Genomic DNA, 25,391 nt, shown 5'->3' with positions numbered 1-25,391 from the left:
CCGGGGTCTTGTCTCTAATGATCCGCATCTCCATACTCAGCGAAAATAGCCGAACGAAGGTGTAGTGTAGCGGATGAAGGTTAAACATAGCGAAGATGTCATCAAACCGCAGGACGATCGTACCCCCGATGGCGCTATCCACAAAGCCCTTGCCCTCTGGCACCATGGTCACGAAAACCGGGTATGCCACATCATTCTCGGAGAGACACCGCTTCTCCAAAGAAAGAACACTGTCATGCAGACTCCGCATAGCACCGGTTGCAGCATTGAGCAGATTAGTCGGTAGCATCGGCCTACCTGCCACATGCACCCTCCTCGAGATATCCTTAGGTGAAGGTGGCCCGTCCTGCGCACGGATCGTACTCGGTGCCGGCTGGCTCGCACCGCCCTTGTTATTCTTTTGTTTCCGTCCCTTCTTCCTCATCTGCTGTAATGGGATCGAGTTCTGCTCAGAGACCTCCTTCTTGAGTGTGTTGGGGCTGATAATATTCCGCACCTCGGCTATCTGAGGCTCGGTGAAGGCGGCAGCTAGAGGCGTCTCCTAAGAACTGAACGCCAGACGACGCCTGTTGCAATTGGGTTTCTCCGCGGTACCAGCTAGATCGCGGTCGTCTTTTTCAGGGTTGGGTTCTTGAGAAGGAGGCCCGAAGAATTCGTCACTGTACCTATGTTCGGCAAAGTACTTATCGACGTTGGTAAATGTACCGTCGTCGTTGTCGTCGTCATTCGGATCCTGTGCCATATGCATGTCCGGATCCTATGCCATAGGGATGTCCGGCATGTCCGGTAGTGTTGCGGCGGTCTTGCCATGGCTTGGCGCCGGCACGACTGGCGGTGTTGTCTGTGGGGTGGTGTCCCCCGCCCCCAAACGAATCTGGCTCTTCGGCCAAAGCAGAGGCCAGCTTACGCAGGCGCTGAGGGTCATCACATCATCTTCGTCGGCCCCAGCGGGTCGAATCAGAGGTAACAACTCGTCGCAGCCTGGCAGCACCCGAACCAGTTCAACCCTATACACTGTGGGTGGCATCGGATTACCGTGGAACACGGGGTTGCCCGGTTGAACGATTCTGCCCTTGGCGACATTGATCAACTCGCCGCCCACGAAGTGCAGGAGAGTGCATGGAACGTCGGCGGCGCCCTGCGAAAACATGGAGGGCGCCAGGGATGCCCAGTAAAAGGCAAGGAGATGAAGTCATCGGCCGAGAGGCTTAGTTACCGTGATGGCATCGAGCTCGGCTAATGTCGAGGCACCGCCAATGGCGGGCATGCAACTGACGGAGGGGCCGCTTGCTGCCGAGGTGCCGGCCGGCGTACACCCGGGTGCATTAAGCTCCAATGCCCGTGCGGCGCCGGAGACACCAATACCGCCTCCGCCGGAGACACCAATGGCGCCGCCTGCGCGTTGTGCGAGTTGCTGGCCGTGAAGCTGGGAACCGGGGGCGGCCCCTGTTGGCCGCCCGCAATCCACGTCTGCAGCCCCTGAATCAAGGTAGGCACAATGGCGGTGAGCGTCGTTCCTAGTTGTTGTTGCACTTGCTCTTGGACAATCTCCGGAATCCGTGCCACTTGTGCCTTGAGTTCTTGAACCTGCGCGACTGGCTTTCCGAGCTGGTCTTTTTCTCCTTTCTCCCACCAGCGTTATAGTATGACGACCATTTTGTGGACAAGCCTTTGCCGGCCACACGACCAGCTGACGACGGCTTATTGAGCTTATCCTTGTTTTTCATTATGTTGAACGCCCTATTTAGAGTGATGTCCCAAGGGGAGCTCTGAGACGACCCCGCGCTACTGCTTTTAGTCTCCTGCAGAAGGAATGTGAACCATTTAGAAATTTGGCTTCATTGTTACCGGGTCCTCCTTGTTACCGGGTCCTGACATAGTTCCTGGTCTGCTTCTCACGGTATTTCTCGAAGCGGGGCGGTAGGCCTTGCTCGGCACGCTCCGCGTCCTCCTTGTCCCATATAGGTTCCGCCACTCTGTAACCGCCGGGACCGAGTTTGTGGACCCCTAAGTTCAAGTCCCGCATCTCTTTCCCCCACTGACTTGATTCCTCTGATGCGCCGCTCTCGCACTTGATCTTGAACTCCTTGTAGTCATCTTCGCTGATCGAAGGATTTTTCGCCTTGATCTTCTCATAACTATCACCTTTGTTAATCATTCTCTTCACCGCGCTTCTCCAAGTAGACAGGGCCGTGCTCATCTTCGTGAGGGCGGCACTGTTCACTTTATTCCCTGAGAGGCGTGTGTTTGCAAAGTCAGTGGGGAACTTGTATCGTTCGTGCAGCTTTGTGAAGAGGAAGTTGCGCAAATTCCCTCGGTCCCTATGCCTTAGGTTCTCGGTGTTGATCGAGACGGTGCTCCGGAGAATGCACCCGAGCTGAACCGAGTACCCCTTGACTAATTCTTTGGGCGCCGTTGGATCCCCGTCGCAGTTCACTTCAGTAAATTCCTCCTTGATGGTGCCGAGCACGTTCGGGCGCCGGTCCTTCCGTTGCCTCTTCGGTTGGCTGACATCTGTCCGTGCGCTGCCATCATCAGTGGTGGCATCCTCGGCGGCACCATCAGTGGTGTCATCCCCGACGCCACTAGGGGTTGTGTAGTCAGGATCGGTGTCTTCCGCGGCGTCCTCATAGCGGTGAGGTTCTTCCTCCATCTCCTGGGACAGCTCCCAGAATGCCTTGCCGCCCGAACCGCCGGCCTCATCATTGTGGGCCATGTTTCGCTCTAAATAGGAAAAAAGTTTGGTCAAAAAGTTGGTTATTGTCAAGGAACAAGATCTTTAAGTTGACCAAATAACCTAATTCTCGAGGAATTCGCTGTTAGTGTGTTGTTGCTAAGGTCCAAGTCCCTTCCTAACCCCCTTCTTCTTGTCTCCTCTCACTATCTCTCTCACACACATGGCAAGCAAGGGTGTCTGAGTGTGTGAAAAAATACTAAACTAATCCAAGGGCTGAAAATTGATCATTTGTTTCAGATTGCAGTTTTCTTTCTTGGGGCTTTGGTGTGCGGTACAAAAATGAATTTTGGAAATCTACAGAATGAACAAGCTAAGGGCTAAGCTTTCATCATTTAGGTTTTTATCGACACCGAGGCACCCTAAAAGCCAAGGTTTTATCATTTAGGGTTTGACTCTTGGCTAACCAACCTCACCTCCTCCTCCTCCTCCTCCTCCTCCTCTTCTTCTTCGTCGTCTTCCTCTGATTAAATGGATTTCCAGGATGTAGGTAGATTCATGTGTATATATACACCTACACTAACTACTAGCCAGCCGGTGTGTTTAGACTAGATCGGGGGGTATTGTCTTCTGTTGTGTCATTTTCATAGTTTCTTTCTGATCACAGTGGATGAGGAGCTTGATTGGTTACTTTAATGGCGGTCAGGGCCAGGTAGGGGAGGTGGGCAGGCAGGACAGGAGCGAGGTCAACGGCCCATGGATGGCTCACACGTGGCCGCCCCCAGCTCCAATCGTGAGATTACGCAGGCAAATAAACAAAGAGGATCCTACTTAATTAAGTACTAAGATACCCCGGCCCATGCATTAGTTGCAAGTACCCCATATGTCCTATTTTTAGCAAAGTCATGCTAAAATTCACGGAAAATTTCAGCATGACCTTTGCTGAAAATAGGACATATGGAGTACCCGAATTTGCCGGAACGGAAGTTAATCGACATTCCGGCAAACTCAAGGGCCTCTCGGGGTACCTGCAAAATCATTATCCAATGAAGGAATTGCGCCGCACACTGCTGCCAAAATCATTATCGACATGCTGGTACTGTGTTTCTCAAAAAACATCTTGCCAGCTAGTAGACCATCATTTGCAAGGCCAAATTGAGGCCAAACAGAAAAGCACAATAGACTGCAGAATCAAGATGATATTTCAGAACAAGTATAAATGCTCATTGCACATCAACATCGCAAGTCATAACAGATAAACAACAACACTAAACTTCCCCAAGTTGCAGGCTATACTGATCTTCATGGTGTAGATAAAGTAAAAAATGTATATCTAGCTAAACAACATACAAACATAAGAAGAAGAAAATACTGAATAGCGGTCACATGCTTCAGCAAGTCCATGAGTACAAGGCAATTAATAACATTCGATACTACAAAATGGACAAAGCAGCACACCATCTATGCTATCACATTACAATTGGGAAAAGGAGTGACAGAACATACCCTCAATGGCTTCCTTGGGAGTCTTGAAACCAAGGCCAACACTCTTCCAGAACCTGTTGCCCTCCTTGCCAGGCTTATTATTCCCCTTTGTGGTCTTCTTTGAGCTATAATTGCAAATCAAGTCATGATCACCAATTCAGGACACACATTTTACCATCTTACTTATATAATGAAAAAACAACAGTTCCTCGTACCAGAGGAACACCTTAGGCTGCTTCAGGAAAGCCTTCTCAGTCTGCAAAAACCAGCAAAACTGTTTAGGACATGTTGTTTGACAAAGCCTGAGAATACCTAAGCATCCCAACCATTTTGTCTAATATGGCTACCTTGTGACCAAGAAATATAGAGCCAGTAGCGTGGCAAGCTTATCCAAGAACTTTAGCTTATTGACACATGGGCAATGGGGATTAGAGGGTGACAGTGAGCAGAACAATAGCCTAACTTTCACAAGTTAATATAAAAAATCCATCTACGACAGAAACTGAAAGTCCGCCTGCAGAACATTGAAATTAGCAAATGCAAGGAGCAGTGATCAAACGTATATATGCCACTACGCTACTATTTTGGAATGTCCAGTCTCAGTCACTTGAAGTAACAAGAACAAGAACAAGAAGAGCAAGCAGGAGCATATTATGGGGCGGCTACTACTCGAACTTCTTGATGAGTGAGAGGTCGTTGAGCATCTTGTCGACATCAACAATGTCGCCAACTTGCCGACAGGCAACTAGATGTCATCACTTGAGCAAAAAAAATTAAGCCACTAAGCAACATTGAAACGGTAAGCACAGTTAGCAAGGAGAGCAGAGCACAAAGGCAGCAGCTCCCAGGCTCCCAGCTGATTTTACTCCAAGAGATCACATACTAATTAGCAACCATAGCCACTAATTAAGCAACAACGTCAACATGCTACCATAACAACAGTTAATAAATAGAGCAGCACACAGGAGGCAGTAAAGGTAATAAGTAATAACTCATGGCTGATTCGATTGCAAGTGACCACAACAACAGTTCAGTTACTAGTTCATCAACGGTTGAGGAAGAATATAGTCACCTCGCCAGCGCAATCCAGACTCTAGCAAGCTAGGGATGGTCGCACACTCACAGATCCACCACCTGCGCAAGAAAACCACGGGATATACCATCAGAAACAGAAGTGAAAATCCGAAGACGCAAATATGTATGTCACCATAGATCAAACAAGCAGCAGTAGCGACACAACGGGGCGGCGGCGGCGAGCTCCTACATCTAACCCTAGGTCGCCGCCCCGTGGGGCATGGGGATGAGCGGGGAAGAGAGGGAGGGAGGGAGAGAGACTAACCAGAGGCCGCGCGGGGAGGCTCGCGCCGCCGTCGAGGAGTGCGTTCGACGAGGCTAGCCGCCGTCGAGGGGCAGTTCCGACGAGGCAGCCGCCGCCGGGAGCGAGAGAGAGATTTGGGGGCGGCGGCGGTCTGGTGGGGGTCGGGGGCGTCGGGGGCGGTGAGGGTCGGCGTCGGGGGCGGTGGGGCGACGAGCAGCGAGGCGCCGGGGCGTTGGGGCAGTGGTGGTCGGGTGCAGGGCCGGCGGCGGCGCAGTACGGGTCGGGTCGGGGCGGGGCAGTGGGCAGGTGAGAGATAGAAAGGGGACTGGGGATTTTAGTGGGGGGAAGGGTTAGCAATGGCGCACCCCCGAGCGGTGCGCCATTAGAAATTATTTTTGATAGCAATGGCGCATCGACACGCGGTGCGCCATTAGTAATCTTTTTTTATAGCAATGGCGCATCCCAGAGAGGTGCGCCATTAGTAATCTTTTTTTTTGGATAGCAATGGCGCACCCCAGAGAGGTGCGCCATTAGTAATCTTTTTTTGTATAGCAATGGCGCTCAGGGGGGAGGGAGGGGGAACCGAGCGAGGAGACAGGGGAGGGTGTGGGGGGTCGTCGGCGGTGGTGGAGCGGGCCCGGGGGAGGGTGCGGGGGGTGCTCGGCGGCGGTGGAGCAGGCCAGGGAGGGTGCGGGGGGTCGGCGGGGGAGGGTGCGGTGGGTGCTCGGCGGCGGTGGAGCGGGGGAGGGTGCGGGGGGTCGGCGGCGGCGGTGGAGCGGGGGAGGGTGGGGGGGTGCTCGGCGGCGAGGGGGGTCTGGCGAGAGGGGATAGCGATCGAGATGGAGGGGGATCGAGATCGAGTGTCCTCATGAATATTAAATATTTTTTCATATTGAATATGAAAAAATATCATCAAATTTGAAAAAATATTCATGAATTCAAAAAGTGCCCATGAAATTTAAAAATATTCATGAGTTCAAAAAATATTAACAAATTCAATACTTTTTGTGAGTTAGAAATTTAATACCATAATAAACATAAATAAATATTCATGAGGACACTAGAACAGAAGAAATATCATTTCAATATGTCGAAATACAATCGAGAAATGAAGGCTACAATTTAAATACAATCGATCTTAGCTAGCTATCTGTTCACAATCTTCTTGCCCTTATTTTTCATAAATGAAGTTCTTCTCTTGAACGGACGTCCTTTAGGTAGGGTGGTCCTGCTTCTTCTTGTGGTGTATGCTGGTACTTCATCGTCGTCGCCATGTTCCATCTTCGGGTCGCCGTACTTGTCGAAGTCTTGCTCATTAGCGACTCCATCCATTCCGATGATCTTCCTTTTGCCTCTCCTCACGACAACACGACTGGGCTTTGACGGGTCGGTAATGAAGAAGCATTGGTCCACTTGGGAAGCCAGTACCCATGGCTCATTTTTCGCGGTGACGTTTGCGCCCGCGGTCTTGGATTTGGCTTCGGGTATAACCATGGTGGTGAAATACCGGTCTTCTTTTAGGACGCTCTTGGCCCATCTGACACAGAACATCGGGACCTTCTCTCCAGTGTAGCTCAGCTCCCAGATCTCCTCGATCCTTCCGTAGTATCTGTCCTTGTCGTTACCGGTGTAGGATTCCATCGTTACCCCGGAGTTCTGATAACCATCGCTCTTCATGTCCTTTCCCTCGGTGTAGAATGTGTAGCCGTTGATATCGTACGCCTCATACGTCATCAGGTTGTGCTCGGCGCCCTGTGACAAGGCGAATATGAGTTGTTCTTCCGCGGAAGAATCCTCATGTAAAGGGTACGACAAAAGCTTCTGCTTGAACCAACGCGTGAAACATGAGTTGTGCTCTTTGATTATATCTCCGTCCGTCCTCTGTTGGCCTCGGTCATTGTACGTCTTCTCAATAAAGGTTTTGTGCTCTACCACCCAAGGATCGACCACGTCTATGTGTTGTAGCGCGACTAGGTTTGCTCTTTCAAAGTCGGCGAGTCGACCCTCGAAGTCGACATGCATTTCGCAGCGACCCTCACGGTGACCCCATCCAGCGAGCCTGCCGAGGTGCCTGTTGACGGGCAGACCAACGGGGTTCTCGATGCCTAGATAATTCGTGCAGTAGGAGATGCATTCTTCGGTCAGAAAGCCCCTGGCTATGCTTCCCTCTGGACGTGACATGTTGCGAACGTATCCTTTGATGACACCATTCATCCTTTCGAACGGCATCATGCTGTGCAGGAACGTCGGCCCGAGTTGGATGATATCCTCCATGATATGGACCAGCAGATGCACCATAACGTCGAAGAATGCGGGCGGGAAGTACATCTCAAGCTCGCATAGTATCACCACGATCTCTTCCTGTGGCCTTCTGAGTTGCCTCACGCCAACCGACTTCAGAGAGATGACGTCGAAAAAGTTGCATAGGCCAAATAGCGTTTCACGGACGTGCGCGTCCATGATCCCACGGATTGCAACTGGAAGTATCTGCGTCATCAGCACGTGACAGTCGTGAGACTTCATCCCGCTGAACTTCTGCTTCGCTGAGTCTAGGTATCTGCTTATCTTCCCCGCGTAACCTTAAGGAAGTTTTACTCCTACGAGGCAGGTGAAAAACTGATCGAGCTCCTCCTGACTTAGAGTGAAGCACGCGGGAGGGAAGTCATTTCCGGTCTTCTTGGACTTTTTGGCTTTGCGACGACTTTCCGTGTCCTGCTTGGCCTCATCATCATCATCATTAGCGTGAAGCTCCTCCCTGATGCCCATTGATTTCAAGTCTGCCCTTGCTTTTGGCCCATCTTTGGTCCTCTCTGGCATGTTGAGCAGGGTACCAAGCAGACTCTCGCACACGTTCTTCGTGATATGCATGACATCAAGGTTGTGAGGCACACGGTGGATCTTCCAGTACGGCAAGTCCCAGAAAACAGACCTCGTTTTCCATACCTTCAGCAGCGGCTCTTGCGCCTTTCGCTTCTTTCCCGGCTCTGGCGCCTTTTGCTTCTTTCCCGGCAGTGGGCAATCTTTCCAATTTTTCAACAGCTCGTCTATTTCCTCGCCGCTCCTCGTACGCGGGCGTCTTCGGGTTTCGGTTTCCCCATCGAACAGATCCTTCCGTTTTCTCCATGAGTCATCATCGTGAAGCCACCTTTGATGTCCCATGAACACGGTTTTCGAAGACCCGGGATCTCTATCTAGCTGGCGATACGTTGTGTCATCCATGCATCTGACGCATCCAGAAAATCCGTGGACCACCTGCCCCCGCGACATATCCGTAACTGAGATAGTCGTGCACCGTCGTGAGCAGTGCGGCTCTCATAGGGAAATATTTTTTCTCTGCGGCGTCCCACGTATTAGCTGGCGTTTTCCACAGCGTGTTTAGCTCCTCTTTCAGCAGCCCCAGATACAGATTGATGTCGTTCCCTGGTTGTTTCGGCCCTTCAATTAGCATACTCATGTGAATGTACTTCCTCTTCATGCACAACTAGGGGGGAAGGTTGTACATCCACACAAACACAGGCCAGGTGCTATGTGTGCTTCTCTGGCTGCCAAACGGATTGACTCCATCGGTGCTCGCGCCCAGCATGATATTCCTTGGATCGTTCCCAAATTCTGGGTGTTCGAAGTTCAACGCTTGCCACTGGCTCCCATCCTTAGGGTGACTCAGCATCTTGTCTTTTTTATTTATCTCCAGATCATTTGCGTCATCTTCTCGCTTCTTCCCCTCCCTATCTGCGTGCCAATGTAAGAGCTTTGCTACCTTAGGGTCCGCGAAATACCGCTACAGACGAGGAGTGATCGGAAAGTACCACACCACTTTTCGAGGAGCTTTCTTCCTCTTCTTGTATCGAGTGACGCCGCACACCGGACATATGGTAGACTCCGCGTGCTCGTCCCGATAAATGATGCAATTGTTCATGCACACATGGTATTTCACGTGCGGTAAATCCAGAGGACACACGATTTTCTTCGCCTCCTCGAAACTGGTCGGGCACTTGTTCCCCTTGGGAAGACGTTCGTGCCAGAATGACATGTTCTCGTCGAAGCATGCGTCGGTCATTTTGTATTTTACCTTCATCTCCAGAGCCATGAGCGTTACTTTCAGGCGGGTATCCTCGGGCCTGCATCCTTCATACAATGGAGTAACCGCGTCTATCTCCAGTTGATCTAGCTTGGCTTTCTCTCGGGCGGCAGCTCTTGCGTTATCCGTCTGCTTGAGAAGCAGCTCTTGAATATGAGGGTCCTGCACCCAGCCCATCGATGGTCCATCGTCGTTTGCTCCGGCATCTTCATCTTCATTATCATGCCCTTCGTCTGCTCCGGCATCTTCCTCATCATCATGTCCGGCATCTTCTACATGATGACTGTGTACTGCATCTACTTCGTGATCATGTCCTGGAGATTCTTCGTCTTCTCGCCCGCCCTCGCCGCGTTTGTCTTGCTGCCCTTCCTCATTTCTTGCCCGGCCCCCATGGACGACTTCATAATCATCTTCATCACCTTGCCACCGATAGCCATCCATGAAACCACGCAAGAGCAGGTGGTCCCGCACCTGTACGGAATCCGGGTCCATAAGGCTCCTCAGCTTGCATCTTCGACACGGACATCTTATCTCCGTCTCGTTCTTTTGAAGCATCTCGGCCTTCGCGAAGCTCAAAAACCTATTCACGATACCTTCGGTCATCGTGCGGACCATGGTCGCCTGCGGGGTAGAGCAAAACGATATTTTAGAACCAAGAAAAAATTTGGCATGACTTTGCCTAAAAATAGGACCAAAAAGAATGCATAGTGCCAAAATTCTCGCCGAAACGGAAATGAATCAACATTCCGGCAAAATATTGGCAACTATCGCATTTCAAATACCGGTACCTGCAAACACAAACATATATGCAACACCACAAACATACATAGATCTAGCTAGGCCATAAAAAGTGCATGTGCACGTTGTTGGAGGGAGAAAAAAGTAGATCTACAACATAAAGAAAGCTTTTCCCTTACTTACCTATCAAAAAAAGGTAATTTAACCACTTAATTTGGATGAATCTATGGTGCAAATGAGGTGAGGAGGAGGAGGCAGCCGAGACAAGCTTGGAGGAGGAGGTGGAGAGAATGAAGTGGGGAAAGTGAGTGTGTAGGTGGCTGTCCAAAATATCTAGCTGGTCCCAGGTTACTAATGGCGCACCACCCACAAATGCGCCATTAGTAACCCTGGTTACTAATGGCGCACCAGCTGACGATGCGCCATTAGTAGTTTTGCAAAAAAAAATGATAGTACTGGCGCATGGGGTGACTGGTGCGCCATTACTAGTTAAAACTAGTAATGGCGCACTGTGCCCCGGTGCGCCATTAGTATTTTTGGAAAAAAGAAAAAAAAATTAGTAGTGGCGCACCATGGTTGTGGTGCGCCATTAGTGTGACACTAATGGCGCACCGCATGTCTGGTGCGCCATTAGTGTCCATATTATCTATAGCCCTTTTTCTAGTAGTGAAGTATCTCGGAGTTGGAATATACGCTTTGATGAGTTGATCAAAGCATATAATTTTATACAGACATTTGCAGTGAAGCCTGTATTTATAAGAAAGTGAGTGGGAGCACTACAGCCTTTCTGATAAGTATATGTGAATGACATATTATTGATCGGAAATGATGTAGAATTTTATGGAAAGCATAAAGGAGTGTTTGGAAGGAGTTTTTCAAAGAAAGACCTCGGTGAAGCTGCTTACATATTGAGCATCAAGATCTATAGAGATAGATCAAGACGCTTGATATATTTTTTCAATGAGTACATACCTTGACAAGATTTTGAAGTAGTTCAAAATGGAACAGTCAAAGAAGGAGTTCTTGCCTGTGTTGTAAGGTGTGAAGTTGAGTAAAGACTCAAAACCCGACTACGGCAGAAAATAGAAAGAGAATGAAAAGTCATTCCCTATGCCTCAGTCATAGGATCTATAAAGTATGCTATAATATGTACCAGACCTATTGTGTACCTCACCATGAGTTTGGCAAGAGGGTACAATAGTGATCCAGGAGTGGATCACTGGACAGCGGTCAAAATTATCCTTAGTGGAATAAGGATGTGTTTCTCGATTATGGAGGTGACAAAAAGTTCATCGTAAAGGGTTACGTCGATGCAAATTTTGACACTGATCCGGATGACTCTAAGTCTCAATCAGGATACATATTCAAAGCGGGAGCAATTAGCTAGAGTAGCTCCGTGCAGAGCATTGTAGACATAGAAAATTTGCAAAATACATACGGTTCTGAATGTGGCAGACCCGTTGACTAAACTTCTCTCACAAGCAAAACATGATCACACCTTAGTACACTTTGGGTTTTAATCACATAGCGATGTGAACTAGATTATTGACTCAAGTAAACCTTTTGGGTGTTAGTCACATAGAGATGTGAACTAATCACATAAAGATGTGAACTATTGGTGTTAAATCACATGACGATGTGAACTAGATTATTGACTCTAGTGCAAGTGAGAGACTGAAGGAAATATGCCCTAGAGGCAATAATAAAGTTGTTATTTATATTTTCTTATATCATGATAAATGTTTATTATTCATGCTAGAATTGTATTAACCGGAAACTTAGTACATGTGTGAATACATAGACAAAACAGAGTGTCCCTAGTATGCCTCTACTTGACTAGCTCGTTAATCAAACATGGTTAAAGTTTCCTGACCATGGACATGTCTTGTCATTTGATGAACGGGATCACATCATTAGAGAATGATGTGATGGACAAGACCCATCCGTTAGCTTAGCATTATGATCGTATAGTTTTATTGCTATTGCTTTCTTCATGACTTATACATATTCCTCTGACTATGAGATTATGCAACTCCCGAATACCGGAGGAACACCTTGTGTGCTATCAAACGTCACAACGTAACTGGGTGATTATAAAGATGATCTACAGGTCTCTCCGAAGGTGTTTGTTGGGTTGGCATAGATCGAGATTAGGATTTGTCACTCCGAGCATCGGAGAGGTATCTCTGGGCCCTCTCGGTAATGCACATCACTATAAGCCTTGCAAGCAATGTGACTAATGAGTTAGTTACGGGATGGTGCATTACGGAACGAGTAAAGAGACTTACCGGTAACGAGATTGAACTAGGTATGAAGATACCGACGATCGAATCTCGGGCAAGTAACATATCGATGACAAAGGGAATGACGTATATTGTTATGCGGCTTGACCGATAAAGATCTTCATAGAATATGTAGGAGCCAATATGAGCATCCAGGTTCCGCTATTGGTTATTGGCCGGAGATGTGTCTCAGTCATGTCTACATAGTTTTCGAACCCGTAGGGTCCGCATGCTTAATGTTCGATGACGATTTATATTATGAGTTATGTGATTTGATGACCGAAGTTTGTTTGGAGTCCCGGATGAGATCACGGACATGACGAGGAGTCTCGAAATGGTCGAGAGGTAAAGATTGGTATATTGGAAGGCTATATTCGAACATCGGAATGGTTCCGAATGATTCGGGTATTTTTCGGAGTACCGGAGAGTTACGGGAATTCGCCGGGGGAAGTTAATGGGCCTTATTGGGCTTTAGTGGAGAGAGGGAAGAAGGGCCACAAGGTGGCATGCGCCTCCCCCCTGCCCAAACCTAATTGGACAAGGGGTGCCCCCCCTCCCCCCCCCCCACTTTCCTTCTCCCTCTCCCTGCTTTCCTTCTTTCCCACTCCGAAAAGGAAAGGGAATCCTACTAGGACTTGGGAGTCCTAGTAGGACTCCCTACACTTGGCGCGCCCCTAGGAGGGCCGGCCTCTCTCCCTCCTTTATATACGTGGGCAGGGGGCACCCCAAAGGCACTCCAAGATTTGTCTTAGCAGTGTGCGGTGCCCCCATCCACGGTTTAACACCTCAGTCATATCGTCGTAGTGCTTAAGCGAAGCCCTGCGCCGGTAACTTCATCATCTCCGTCGCCACGCCGTCGTGCTGACGGAACTTCCCTCGTCCTCAAATGGATCAAGAGCTCGAGGGACGTCATCGTGTTGAACGTGTGCTGAACATGAAGGTGCTGTACGTTCGGTACTTGGATCGGTTGGATCGTGAAGACGTTCGACTACATCAACTGTGTTACTAAACGTTTCCGCTTTCGGTCTACAAGGGTACGTGGACACACTTTCCCCGCTCGTTGCTATGCATCTCCTAGATAGATCTTGCGTGATCGTAGAAAACTTTTTGAAACACTACGTTCCCCAACATTGGCGACCCCAGTATTACGACAGATCTGGGCAGGGGGCAGCATTATGCTATGCTCCCCATCCATGAGCGGGACAAAATGGCACTTTTCTGTCCTAGCCTCGTCCACCCCGCCCTAGGACGGCGAGAAACCAACGCCTGTGGAGGATCAGCGCTCCACAGTGTCACATCTGGCTAGGGTTGAAGAAGCACGAAGAGCAGAGGGGTGGAGGAAGAAGACGAACCCGCCGCCTCCATCAGTCGCACAGGGCTTTAGTTACCTGACGACTCTGGCTGGTGGCGGCTAAAAATAGGAGCATTGAGGAGGTGGCTTGGCGATGGAAGATGGAGGCATCGCCCGTGTCGCCCACGAAGAGCGACGCCAACGTAGGACACATAGGTATGACAATCTTTGTAGGTGTCTTCAACGTTGATGTAGCACTTCCCAGAACGGAAGAAACACTAAGGATGTGTTTGCCTCAACCAGGCCCATTGGATGCAACTTTTTTCGGTGTTGAACTATTTGATTGTGTGCAAAAAATACTGGGCCTACACCATACGGTTCTTAAAGCATCTATGGGCCTATATTTGTGGGAATGACCAAGTCGACCGTTTCCAGCAAGCCCGGCCCGACCGATGCTCTCGAGAGCACATGGGTGGCTCTGGCAATACGTGGGTGTAGGTGGTCTGCAGGTATTTTCCTCTAATCACCTTCTTAATGTGCTTCATCCCTTCTACACAACCGTGCTTCGGTTCGAGATAAGTTGTACAAAAAAAGATGCACCTTAATGTTCTAATACCATTTAGGTGATCGAATCATAGTTTCGTTACTGTATATGTTGAATTTCATTTTCATTTTTGCATCCTTTTTCGACGAATTTTGACAAATTCGTGGCACATGGTCGACCGTTAAAAGTTTCCTTTCACAAGTAGCTTCACCTTGTTGTTTGACATGATTTTCGTATTGTGCGTGTTCAGATTCACAAATTATAGATGAGTAGATCTATATGTAACACTAGTCTCTTCTAATCAACACAATTTGTTTCTATTCGAAATAAATTGTACAAGAATAATATGCACATTGATGTTTATTGAGTATAAATGTTCAATTTCATGTTTTTTGAAGCTATTTTGAATGAATTTTGATAAATACATCGCGCACAGTTGACCGTTTGAATTTCTCTTTGACCAATAGCTTCATCTCTTCGTTCCACACGACTTTCGTGTTATACGTATTCTATTTCGACGGCCGTAGACAAATATATATACATATCACTAGTCCCTTCTAATCTTTGCAATGTACTGTACAACAATGACGCGAACTTACGTATGTGTTGTTCATGTGAGCGTGTGCATGTGTGTGTTGTCCATGCGAACATGTGGGTGTGCTGGCACGTATGCGTGTGTTGTCCATGGAAACATGTGTATGTTTTGTCACGTGTGCTTTCTAATGTAACCTCTATGTTTAATTGTAGTTGTTAACTCCTAATTAAAATGTATGTATACAAACAGACATCAGGAAGAAATTCTTTTCGGGGTGCAGGCAACCCATATGCAGGTAACCAAACAACATGCGAACGTCATATATTATCATGTATCTCCTCAATCAGACTCTACTCAGTCTGTCTTGTTTTTTCATGCAACATTTGAAAATTCATGCAAATAATCAAACGCATCATTAACTACGGAGAGCAAGAGAGGTCAGGGATCGGAGGGAAGCTTCGGAGATGGCTCGGCTGGCGTGACGATCGTGAACAGCTAACTAGAAAAAATACTTCCTCTGTTATGAAGTACTCCCTGACTGACGTACGTGCACTTGGTCCTAATACTATTTTTCCAGCCGTGCCGGTCCAAAAACAACCCTAGTCACAGCACAGGTAACCAAAACTATCCTGAAGCGACACAAGCAAGCGCGGCATATCGGGAGGGACAAACTCCTTTTCAGGTACGGTTGGGTGGCTGCTGCATCATTCATTTAATTAGCTCATGATTATTCCAGTCAACTAGATTAACTTAATTTTATGTTTGTTAAACCCTGGTGTAGTCGGAACAGACAAAACAAAAATCAAGGACTGGTTTATTTGGTGATGGTGTGAATCCAAACCCTTTTCCTTGGAGTATTACTATATCGTATGGGCTTATATATCTTATCTGTAGTGGCCTGCATCTACATACAGAAAGCGACTCTAGGTGAACTATAAGGTTTCGGTTGAGTGCATATACTGGCTTCCTTGTTCTTGTTCCATGAATTCTCCCTCGAGGCATGGTCAATGCTCAACATTCTTAGTCAGAAAGAGAGGAAACTGGCTATTCTTCGTCTTTGTTGTGCTCCTTTGAGATGAATAAGCAAAAGAATTATAACCGAATACTGTTTGACCATGAATTGCGCCCCTGGCCTATTAGGATCCGCCCGTTCCATCACGTACATACTAAAGCAATTTACGATGATGCAAAATTGCAATTTCAGGTTTATTTACACAACGAGAAATGAACCTGATATTCCATGTGTGTCCCCCGTTTCAAATTATAAAATGTTCTAACTTTTTCTGAATCAGATGTATAGGACACGCTTTAGTGTGTTTGTTCACTCATTTTAGTCTGTATGTAGTTCATATTGAAATAAGTATTTTTCTAGTTACCTCATAACTACAAGACCATGACGATGGGAATATGATTTAAAAAATGCAACAAATGACATCGATTTTATCACACAATCCACTTAACGTTGGATGTATTAAATTTTGTCACTTAATCTTGGTCGTCTTCGATGGAAAGCCTTCTATATTTAGCATGATACGATATGATCCCCTGGTGAACAATGAAACATATATTCTAGTTACGATATGATACCAAATATAACCTGCTCATCCTTATTCTTTCCTAGCAACTTTGGCACAGCTGGATGCGGGCCCCAGGAGTCCCTAGGTACTCTTTTCTCGACTCGCTCTATCCATGCCCTAAGTTATGTGCCTCCCCTAGTTCACCATGATTCTTTTTTTGCGAGGGTAAAAGAGTTTTATTCCAGAATTGAAGGGCTACAATTGAGAGGCAAAAGATCCTCCACACACGGTGGTCCTCTACCTAGCCATACAGCAGTAGTACTCTCCATACGATACAAAGCCAACCACAAGCGCCGCCCGTACACGAAATTAAGAGGTGGTTGCCTGAAAGGTATCTACCAGGTTAGTAACTTCTGACTTAACCTTTACTCGACCGTCTCTCTATAGTGCTTTGATGGTTATAAAAGTTGAAATTGTTCCCTTGGGGTATGCAGACCACATTTCGAGTCGCTTATTAAGCTTACTGGTGTCGACACCATATTCCGAGTGAGATATCCTATTCTAGAATTCGAATACGCAAAAGGCATGAATATCTTTTCACTGATAGAAGGAAAATTTTAGATTTAGCCAACGCTACACAACCACTACACATAAGAGGCAACACACTGTGAATGCAACCAAAGAGTGGATCGAAGAGGTTTCTTGGCCCAAAAAAGTAAACTCGAAGACCGTACCAGAAGGAAAACCATTCCCTTTGTGTCTACTCTTGCCCAGAAATGCACCTCCATTTGGATGATATGCACGAGGTGATCCTCCTAAGGGCGCTCACCATTGAAGACACAATTGTTTTGATGTTTCCACAGCCACGGTGAAGGAAGTTTGTCTTTTCTCGAGGCTGGTAGGAGCTAATTGGGTTGAAGTAGCCACTAGTCGAGAAAATCCTCATCTCATCGTGGTAATGTAGCGGTAGAGTGGCACCAAGAGAGCACCTCATGCCACACTGAAGGGTCGTGTTGCAGTTGTAGGTGGTCCGCTATCCCTACCATCTATGGGGGCAGCAACGGGGTGGCAGCAGGAGTGTTCGTGGCACATGCGGTAGTGATTGGTCGATGACGAAGGCCGGCCCCGTCTGATCTAGCCTACATGGGTGGCAACAATCACCATAGATCTGGGGTTGTGGTGCCTGGCCGTGGAATGGCGGCGAAAGTGGCATATTAGAGGTGGACACAAGGTGTGCGACAGTCATGCGTCAACGTGTGTGTGGCACATGGATACTCGATTTTGTGCACGATGAAGATGGATACAAGGCATGCGGTAGAAATTGGATGATGCGAGTGCGGGCGACGGGTGGTGTGGCCTGACGAGGCCTCCTTGTAAATTTTGCCAACATGAATGATCAACGCCATGTCGTGAGCTTCGCAGGATGACTTCGGTCAAGACGGGACAGGGATGTCGAATGGCACCATGTGGGCTCTTGGCGGCACTAGCGCCTTCATGTTTGTATGTTGCATCCAATCACTGACATGCTCCGTTTTACCCCTCGTATTTGTGGTATGTCCGGTTGAGTGGCGATGTCTACATCAGGTATGTGAGTGTGTATGACCACCGAGGCATGACAATCAGACTTGTAGCAATGACATCTTCATCTAAAGTGAGGGTGACAATACATTGTGACTTAAGTTTGGTGGTGCTCTTAAGCGTATGGTCTTGTACCCCAGCTTGAAAACTCTAGGTCTGACCTGTATTGGTGGTGTTCCACTATTCCCTTGTTGGAGGCATTCTCTAGAGTTTGCACATACTTCTTCAGGGAAACCCATGATGTAGCTTCCCGTGGAAGGATCTGGCGACGGCGACGAAAGCACATTGTTCCCTTCTTGAAGGCCTCTTTGTGCACATTTCTTGCCATCTGGGTGTTGTCCTTAGTAGTGGTTCATGTCAATGGTTGTTGTTACATGTTGCAATTCACTTTGACGGGACTTCTGAATGTCATGTTTTTTGTCTTCTTCCTTTTTTGTGTGGGTTTACGTTTATGCATGAATACTACTCATGCAGGGTGTGTGCTTAAGGTATTTGTATTACTTCAATGCGGCATTACGAGTTAATACAACATTGCTCTTTTTTGAGAAAAAAATATGAAGGAGAAGGAGCTGATTAAGGGTGTACCAAGGCAAATCTTCTCATTAAATCATCTCAGAAATGGACAAAGATCATGGGAACTAAAAAAACAAGAAATATTCACACAAGCACGCTTCCCAAGCTTAGCTAGAACAACCGTACGTGTATTACTGTTGATAGTGTTATTGGTAAGCTGTACCCCACGTAATCCTAAGAAGCTCGTCCAGGTAGTCGGCGCCGAGGTCCTCCAGCTCCACGACGGGACCCTCCTGCATGGCCATCGTCTTGTTCTTCCTCATCCTCGCCGTCGCCGCGTCGTTCGCTATCTCGACCTTGCTGCGCCTTCTTCTCTTGGAGTGGCGCCGTTTGAGCGCCAGAACGGGCGATCCGTCCATGCCAGTGGACGTGGCCCCCAGGGCATGGAGCGACTCCTGGACGCGCTCCATAGGGAAGTTGAGTGCGGTGGCCGTGCCTCGCGAGGAGAGCGCCGCCTGGTCGTAGGCCATGGCGGCGGCCTCGGCGGTGCCGAAGGTGCCCAGCCAGACCCGCGCGCCGCCCCGCGTCGAGTCCCGGATCTCCGCCGCGAACCGACCCCACGGCCGCGCGCGCACGCCGATGTACGACGGCGCAGCTGACGCTGCTCGCTTCTTGGGCCAAGGACTCGTTTCCGCGCCAACCGTCTCGCCGCTGCTCATGTCGGAGGGAAACGAGTCCCAGGACGATAAGGAGGAGGAGGAGGAGGAGGAGCTGGAGGAGGGATTACTATTAGCAGCGGCGCCCATGCGTCCGGCCTGGAAATGATTCCAAGAAGCTGGAGCGGCGCCGGCCCCGGCGGCCAAGCCTGCTGAGTTCTTCAGCCTTGTTTCAGCCATCTCATCGCTGCTCAAGTCGTGGGATGGAAACGAGTCCAGCGATGAGATTGAGGAGCAGGAGGGGTCGGTGCAGCCGGCGCAGTAGTACATATCGCCGTGATTGAGGAGCAGCCGGGATGGAAATGAGAGTCAAGTCGTGTGTTGTCAGCCCGGCCGGTGGAAATGGTGGTGTGCTTCCTCTCCTCTGTGGGCTAGCTAATCCGATGGGTAAATACTATATATAGATCGAGCTGACGAGCCTTGGGGTCTGAGAAATTAGAGGGAATTTTGTGTTGACAAATAGGAATACCAGGACGGTGCCACTTCCGCCATCGATCCACTGACTGACGTAGGGCGGCTGAGTAAGACAAGCCTCATGGGCGTCACCTCCTAGCGTTGACGAAGCTCCCACGAAGGTGCTGGAACATATATCCCGCTAAACCGTTTTGTTTGCTGGTGGACACAGGCTGAATCCAGTGCCTGCAAACTATTCTAAATTCTAAATTCTGCAAGAGAATTTTGCCCCTAATCATGATCGTGCAAACTATTATTGGGCGGTGCCACGGAGCCAGAGCGTTTGTGTGTCTACAACTGTGGTGTATCCGACCTTGTGGACATTAGGTTAATGTCCTCTCAGATTTGTTCATATGTATTTGATGAGTTTATGTTAGTGTTTTCTATCGCTTTTGCTGGTGTGATCCGTTGTGACTTCAGAGTTGTGCTTTGGCATTCTATTGAAGATCTTGTGGTTTGACATGTACTTTTAGGTGATATCCCCGCTCCAAGTATATTAAATGCTCATGGCTTCCCATCCTGTTCGATGGGCGACTCAAGGGTTTCTGGAACCTACGAAGGTAGTCAAGTTCGTGCAGGTGTACGAGGGGCGGTGTCGTTGCTTCAATCTGACTGCACTCTCTTTACTAAAGCCTTGGCGGTATTTCATGTTGCAAAGATTGATACCATGGAGAAGACGATTTTGAGAAATTTCACTGTAATTTCTAGTTATAAGACTTACTTTGTAATTTCTTGAATCTATGATGCCAAGCAATGTACCTGTGATTTTCTTGAAATTTAAATAAATGTATAGATCATTCTCCAAAAAAAGAAAAAAGAGACTAGGTCAAGCAGTCATCATTGTAGTTTTCTTTACATAGATGCCTTCCTGTTGAGTAATGCCAATATAGTTTTGCCAATTCCACAACTACTTTACTGAGGTCGCTCTCACTTCAGCTATACCAACGGCTCACGAAGCAACCACCCTCGCGTGGATTAACCAAGACTAAGACCTCCTGGAAATTAGACAAGACGAGGTCGACGAGAACCGGAGAAGCTTCGGAGATGGCTCGGGGTGATGTGGACAGCCGCCACCGGCAGCCTCCCAACTTTTCGCTCTGACGACACACCCTATTTCCCGGCCGCCCCTAGTCGAGCCAGTGCCGTCACCGATGGCGTAAACCACCCTGGAGAAAACAAATGATGCTAGTACCATCTCTCTCAGGTTCACCAAGACAATGCTATACTGAATCGATACATTCTCATCAGCTGCTGATGGATTATTAATTCCAGCGGTCAACTAGAAGAACTTTGGAATTTGTTAAGCCCCAAGTGTAGACCCAATATAGATAAACTAAAATCAAGGACTCTACTACGTTATTATATATGGAAGTACAAATTTTGCCCTGCCTATTATGGGCTTGTATATATCCTACTTGCTCAACTGGTATGGCATCTATGTAGAGCTGTTGGTCAGCTATAAAAGTTTGGTTGACTGCACATATATATTGACTTCCTTGTTCTTGCTCCATGAATTCTCTCTCTAGGTATAGTCAATCTCAATGTTCTTAGTCAGAAAAAGAAGAAACTCTCCTTCTTCGTCTTGGTCATGCTCCTTTGACACAAAGAACAAAAACTGTCTGACCAACAAATTAAAAAATACGGCATGAATCGTCCTATTATGGCTTTATCCCTTATAATTCTAATTGATTGCTAAAGTAAAAGAAAAACATGCACCCCTAGCCGTATTAGGCTCCTCCCACGTCCATCGTATACATAGTAAAGCAATTTGCATGCTGCGAATCAATTTGTGGTTAGATGGTTAGGAGCACGGTGGTATCCCCAGTCCACAAGAGTTCAAGTCCTAGAAGTGATATTGGTGCTTGCATTATTCCTGAATTTATTTCAGGATTCCGGTGATGTTCGTTCGGTGGGAGGAGACGTTCCCGTCAACTATGCCGGCTCAGTCTCTCGGAGGTGCTAATAGGGGTAGGATGTGCATGCGTGTGTTCATAAAGGCGAGTGTATGTGAGCGACTTCGATTGTATTGTGTTGAAAAAAAGCAATTTGCAATGCTACAAAATTGCAATTCTAGGTTTATGACTGATAAACAAACAAAAGTGACATGGGTATTTTTTTCAAGATTGCACATGTGTAAACGATGGATTGATAATGTAACTAATATAAGTCACCATTCAGGACTTTGTTCTACAGTTCCGTCGAGGGCGTCAAGGGTTTTGTCGTGCTGCCACCATTTCCTTGCTCCCTTTCCCCTCGGTGCCCCGGAGGTCGCCATCAATAAGCCTGTATGCCCGCCGGTGAGGGTGGCAACAAGGTTTCAACCGCTCTGCAGCTGGAGCAGAGGGTTTTCAATTTGGCTATGGCGTCCAAGCGGCAGGGGCCTCCGCAGATGTTGGTCAATCTCCTTAGTCAAGCCAGTGAAGAGGCGGCGATGGGAGTGGGTCTTTGTGTGTGGGTTGCCTTGTCATCCATAAGTGTCGCATCTAAAGGAGGTGTCTGGTGTTAAGCGTGATAGGCATCTAACTACGACATCCACATCGAGGTCTGACAAGTCTTGTATGCTCAATTGTTTTCTTTTGTTTTGTGATCGCCTTTGTTCATGCTCAACATGCTTGAGAGTGGGTTGGAGTCCTCGATTGTCAGCAAGAGGTGATAGGGTTCCCCTTCCCGAGATAGCAACATGGCAGAGGTGACGAGTAACTAGGCCAATCCACAATAGTGGGGCTCTCTGTGGATGCTTGTCGCCCTGCTCAACCTCTCTGCATCACATTCTTGATCGACCTCTTCCTCCAGCGTATCCTTTTTGGCATGGTCGTCCATAGGCATCAGGAGAGTAGCTGACGAGGTGTGTTCATCGAGTCACGGTGATCATGTGCAGTTATTCTGCATGGCGGCCACGAGGCATGTACCACTCCTAGTTATAGGGTGAGCGCCTACTTTGAGCTAGTCCTGGTCATATCCCAGGTCGGGCTTTAACCTAAGATCTCAAACCCGAGCCTAGATCAGCCCAAAAATTCAAGTAGTGTCATTTTTTTTATTAAAATCATTAGTTCAATCATTTCAGAATATATACATAATTGTGCCTATGTTTTTACCTTAAAAATCCTAGTGTTAGGTGTTTGGTTATCTATCGAGTTTTCGGGCTCACGTTGTGGGCCAAAAACTAGTACATGGGCCTGCCTCGACCATCGCTCTTTCAGGCTGCCGATGCCCAAGCCTATTTCAAGCCTAGACTACGAGGTGGTCGACGAGGGAAAAGTGAAATCACCAATTGAGGAGTACTCCATCCAAAGATCACTCCCACCTCCCTAGATTATGACAAGTGACGCGCTGCATGTGCGCCACTTGCCGCAACCTGTAAGTTTCCCTTTTTTCGTAGATTCATTTATTCAAAATATTTTATCTCCTAAACTGTATGTCAAAATCTCGAACCGTTTTCACCGTTGAATTCTTGGCGTCAAAATCTTCAAAACTAGATCCCGTGTTGATAGGTTTTGACAAACTTTTTTTCATGAAAAAGGAACCAGGAGCACGTTTCTTTTTCCCTTTACGAAAGTCCGACGGCCGTGCCTTTCGCGGAAGCAAAAACGTGTCTCTCACGAGAGGTAAAAAAAAGAAAACGCGTTTTTTCGTTTCCGAGAGGCAGGGCCGTGCCTCTCGCGGAAGCAAAACCATGCCTCTCACGGAAGAAAAAAAAGGAAAAACGTGTTTTTTCCGTTTACGAGAGGCACGGCCGTGCCTCTCGCGGGAGCAAAACAATGCCTCTCGTGGAAGCAAAACCGTGTCCTTAAGGAAGCAAAAAAAATGCATTTTTCCGTGCAAAACAAAATGATTTTTTTGTCAAAAAGCTAAGAAAAAACTGTGAAAAGCCAAAAGGTTCAAAAAATTAATCTAATAAACCAAAAACGCGTGCGAAAAAAAACAAAATCCAAAGAAAACGCCCAGAATGCGACACGTGGCAGCGGCTCAGAGCGCAAGTGACATGCTGTCAGCCCACCGCAAGTGATCATTACGAGGCTCCCGAAGAAGCGCTCGTCAACTAGTTGCTCTCGGGAAAAAGCAAGGCTTGGTGTGTTGGTTCCCTGAAGCAAGCAGGCATCAGCGAGATCAACTTCAAAGTGGGTTGGCTGCTGCTTTGTAGATGTATTTCTTTATTCTACGATGCCCAAGCGTGTAGGTTGTCGTCAAGTTGCACTTTGATTTTCTTTCAGTTTGTTTGCTTGCTTCGTGCAAAGTGTTATAGCTTATATATAGGGTTGTTTGTTCATCGTCCTTGTACATATCTTTCGGCCTTTTGGGACTATTGACTTTGAAAAGTTGGGCGTTTATCACGTGTAATTAGTTCACCAATTAACTGCACAAAACCCAGGTGCTCCAACTTGAAATGGCACCGCCTCAAAGCTAGCTGCAACCCTACAACCGACGTACTCCGTACGTACTGCTACCTCGGGACGGAGGGAATAGTAACTAAGTAGTGTTACACGTGATCCTGAGAAGCTCATCCAGGTAGTCGACGCCGATGTCCTCCAGCTCCACGATGAACTGCTGCTGCTTGGCTATGACCTTGCTCCTCCTCACGCATGTCGCCGCGTCTTTCGCTATCTCGGCCTTGCTGCGCCTTCTTCTCTTGGAGTGGCGCCATTTGAGCGCCAGCACGGGCGATCCGCCTATGCCTGTCATGGTAGTGCCAAGTGCCTGGAGCGACTCCTGGACGCGCTCCAGAGGGAAATCGAGCGCCGTGGCCGCGCCCCGTGACGAGAGCGCCGCCTTGTTGTAGGCCATGGCGGCGGCCTCGGCCGTGGCAAACGTGCCCAACCACACCCGCGCGCCGCCCCGCGTCGAGTCCCGGATCTCCGCCGCAAACCGTCCCCACGGCCGCGCGCGCACGCCGATGAACGCCGAGGCTGCTGGCCTCTTGGGCTGACTCCTTATTTCCTCGTCGATCATCTCGCCGCCGCTCAAGTCGGATAGAAACGAGTCAATGGACGACAAGGAGGTGGAGGAGCAGGAGGGGTCGGCCGCGGCGCCCATGCCGCCGCCGCTGTAGTAGCACATATCACCGTGGTTGTCCATGTCTCTGTTGTCAGCCCGGCCGGTACCACGTGGAAACGGTGGGTGTCAGTTGGCGCGCTCCCTGTGGGGTGGGGGTTAGATGTAGGCTATGGCTGAGGGTGCTTTTGTTCACAAGCTGTGCACGCGGATGGGTTAATATAGGGCAGCTGATGGAGCGTGTGGGTTTGACAAGAGGAAATGAAACTTTGTGCTGACAAATAGGAGTAGTAGTGTATGTATAATGGAATAGTACGCAGGGCGGCGGTGTGGCAGTGCCACCATCGATATCGATCAGGTCTAAAAATGACAAGTTGGGCTTAGCAGTACGTGAGATGGGAGTCGTTTTCATGGCAGAAAGGGCCTTCATTTTGGGCTTGTGTAAAGGGGGGAGAAGGCTCACGTAGGGCGGCTGGGTGGGCGTCACCATCGGAATATCCTGCTAATTTGGAGCTCCTGGGTCGTAGATACGGCCAGAGGTCGACAACCAGAGAAGCTTCGCAGATGGCTCGGGGATGGTGTGATACTTACAGGCCGCCGCCGGCAGCCTCCCTCCCGACTTTTCGCTCCGACGACCGCCCAGATTGAGCTGGCTAGTGCAGTCACCTCACCGGTAGTAA

The 25,391-nt window shown here is 48.4% G+C and overlaps 2 protein-coding genes across 2 annotated transcripts; both read right to left on the bottom strand.

The window, feature by feature from the left end:
* Positions 1 to 3,801: 3,801 nt before the first annotated feature.
* Positions 3,802 to 19,539, bottom strand: LOC120973331 (uncharacterized). The gene is made up of 5 exons (XM_040398846.3): positions 18,777 to 19,539; positions 5,283 to 5,293; positions 4,375 to 4,415; positions 4,181 to 4,284; positions 3,802 to 3,857 (listed from the first exon to the last, which is right to left on the bottom strand). The coding sequence occupies exons 1-5, from the start codon at positions 19,537 to 19,539 to the stop codon at positions 3,802 to 3,804; spliced, it is 975 nt and encodes a 324-aa protein (XP_040254780.2).
* Positions 19,540 to 24,189: 4,650 nt separating this feature from the next.
* LOC109778501 (ethylene-responsive transcription factor 1B-like) lies at positions 24,190 to 24,795 on the bottom strand. Its single transcript, XM_020337066.1, has one exon. The coding sequence runs from the start codon at positions 24,793 to 24,795 to the stop codon at positions 24,190 to 24,192; it is 606 nt and encodes a 201-aa protein (XP_020192655.1).
* Between the last annotated feature and the right edge of the window lie 596 nt (positions 24,796 to 25,391).

The sequence above is a fragment of the Aegilops tauschii genome, chromosome 2 (assembly GCF_002575655.3).
Source record: "Aegilops tauschii subsp. strangulata cultivar AL8/78 chromosome 2, Aet v6.0, whole genome shotgun sequence".
NCBI lineage: Eukaryota > Viridiplantae > Streptophyta > Magnoliopsida > Poales > Poaceae > Aegilops > Aegilops tauschii.
The sequence above is the reverse complement of the archived record's forward strand: the minus strand, read 5'-3'. Positions and strand labels throughout refer to the sequence as shown.

What these genes read in the sequence shown, in the direction of transcription:
- LOC120973331 (XM_040398846.3), bottom strand. Translation starts at nt 19,539, where the DNA reads ATGTACTACTGCGCCGGCTGCACCGACCCCTCCTGCTCCTCAATCTCA. An exon ending in CAGCCTAAGGTGTTCCTCTG is followed by an intron (nt 4,285 to 4,374) that starts GTACGAGGAACT and finishes TTGCAATTATAG; the next exon opens with CTCAAAGAAGACCACAAAGG. An exon ending in TCCCAAGGAAGCCATTGAGG is followed by an intron (nt 3,858 to 4,180) that starts GTATGTTCTGTC and finishes TTGATTCTGCAG; the next exon opens with TCTATTGTGCTTTTCTGTTT.
- LOC109778501 (XM_020337066.1), bottom strand. Translation starts at nt 24,795, where the DNA reads ATGGACAACCACGGTGATATGTGCTACTACAGCGGCGGCGGCATGGGC.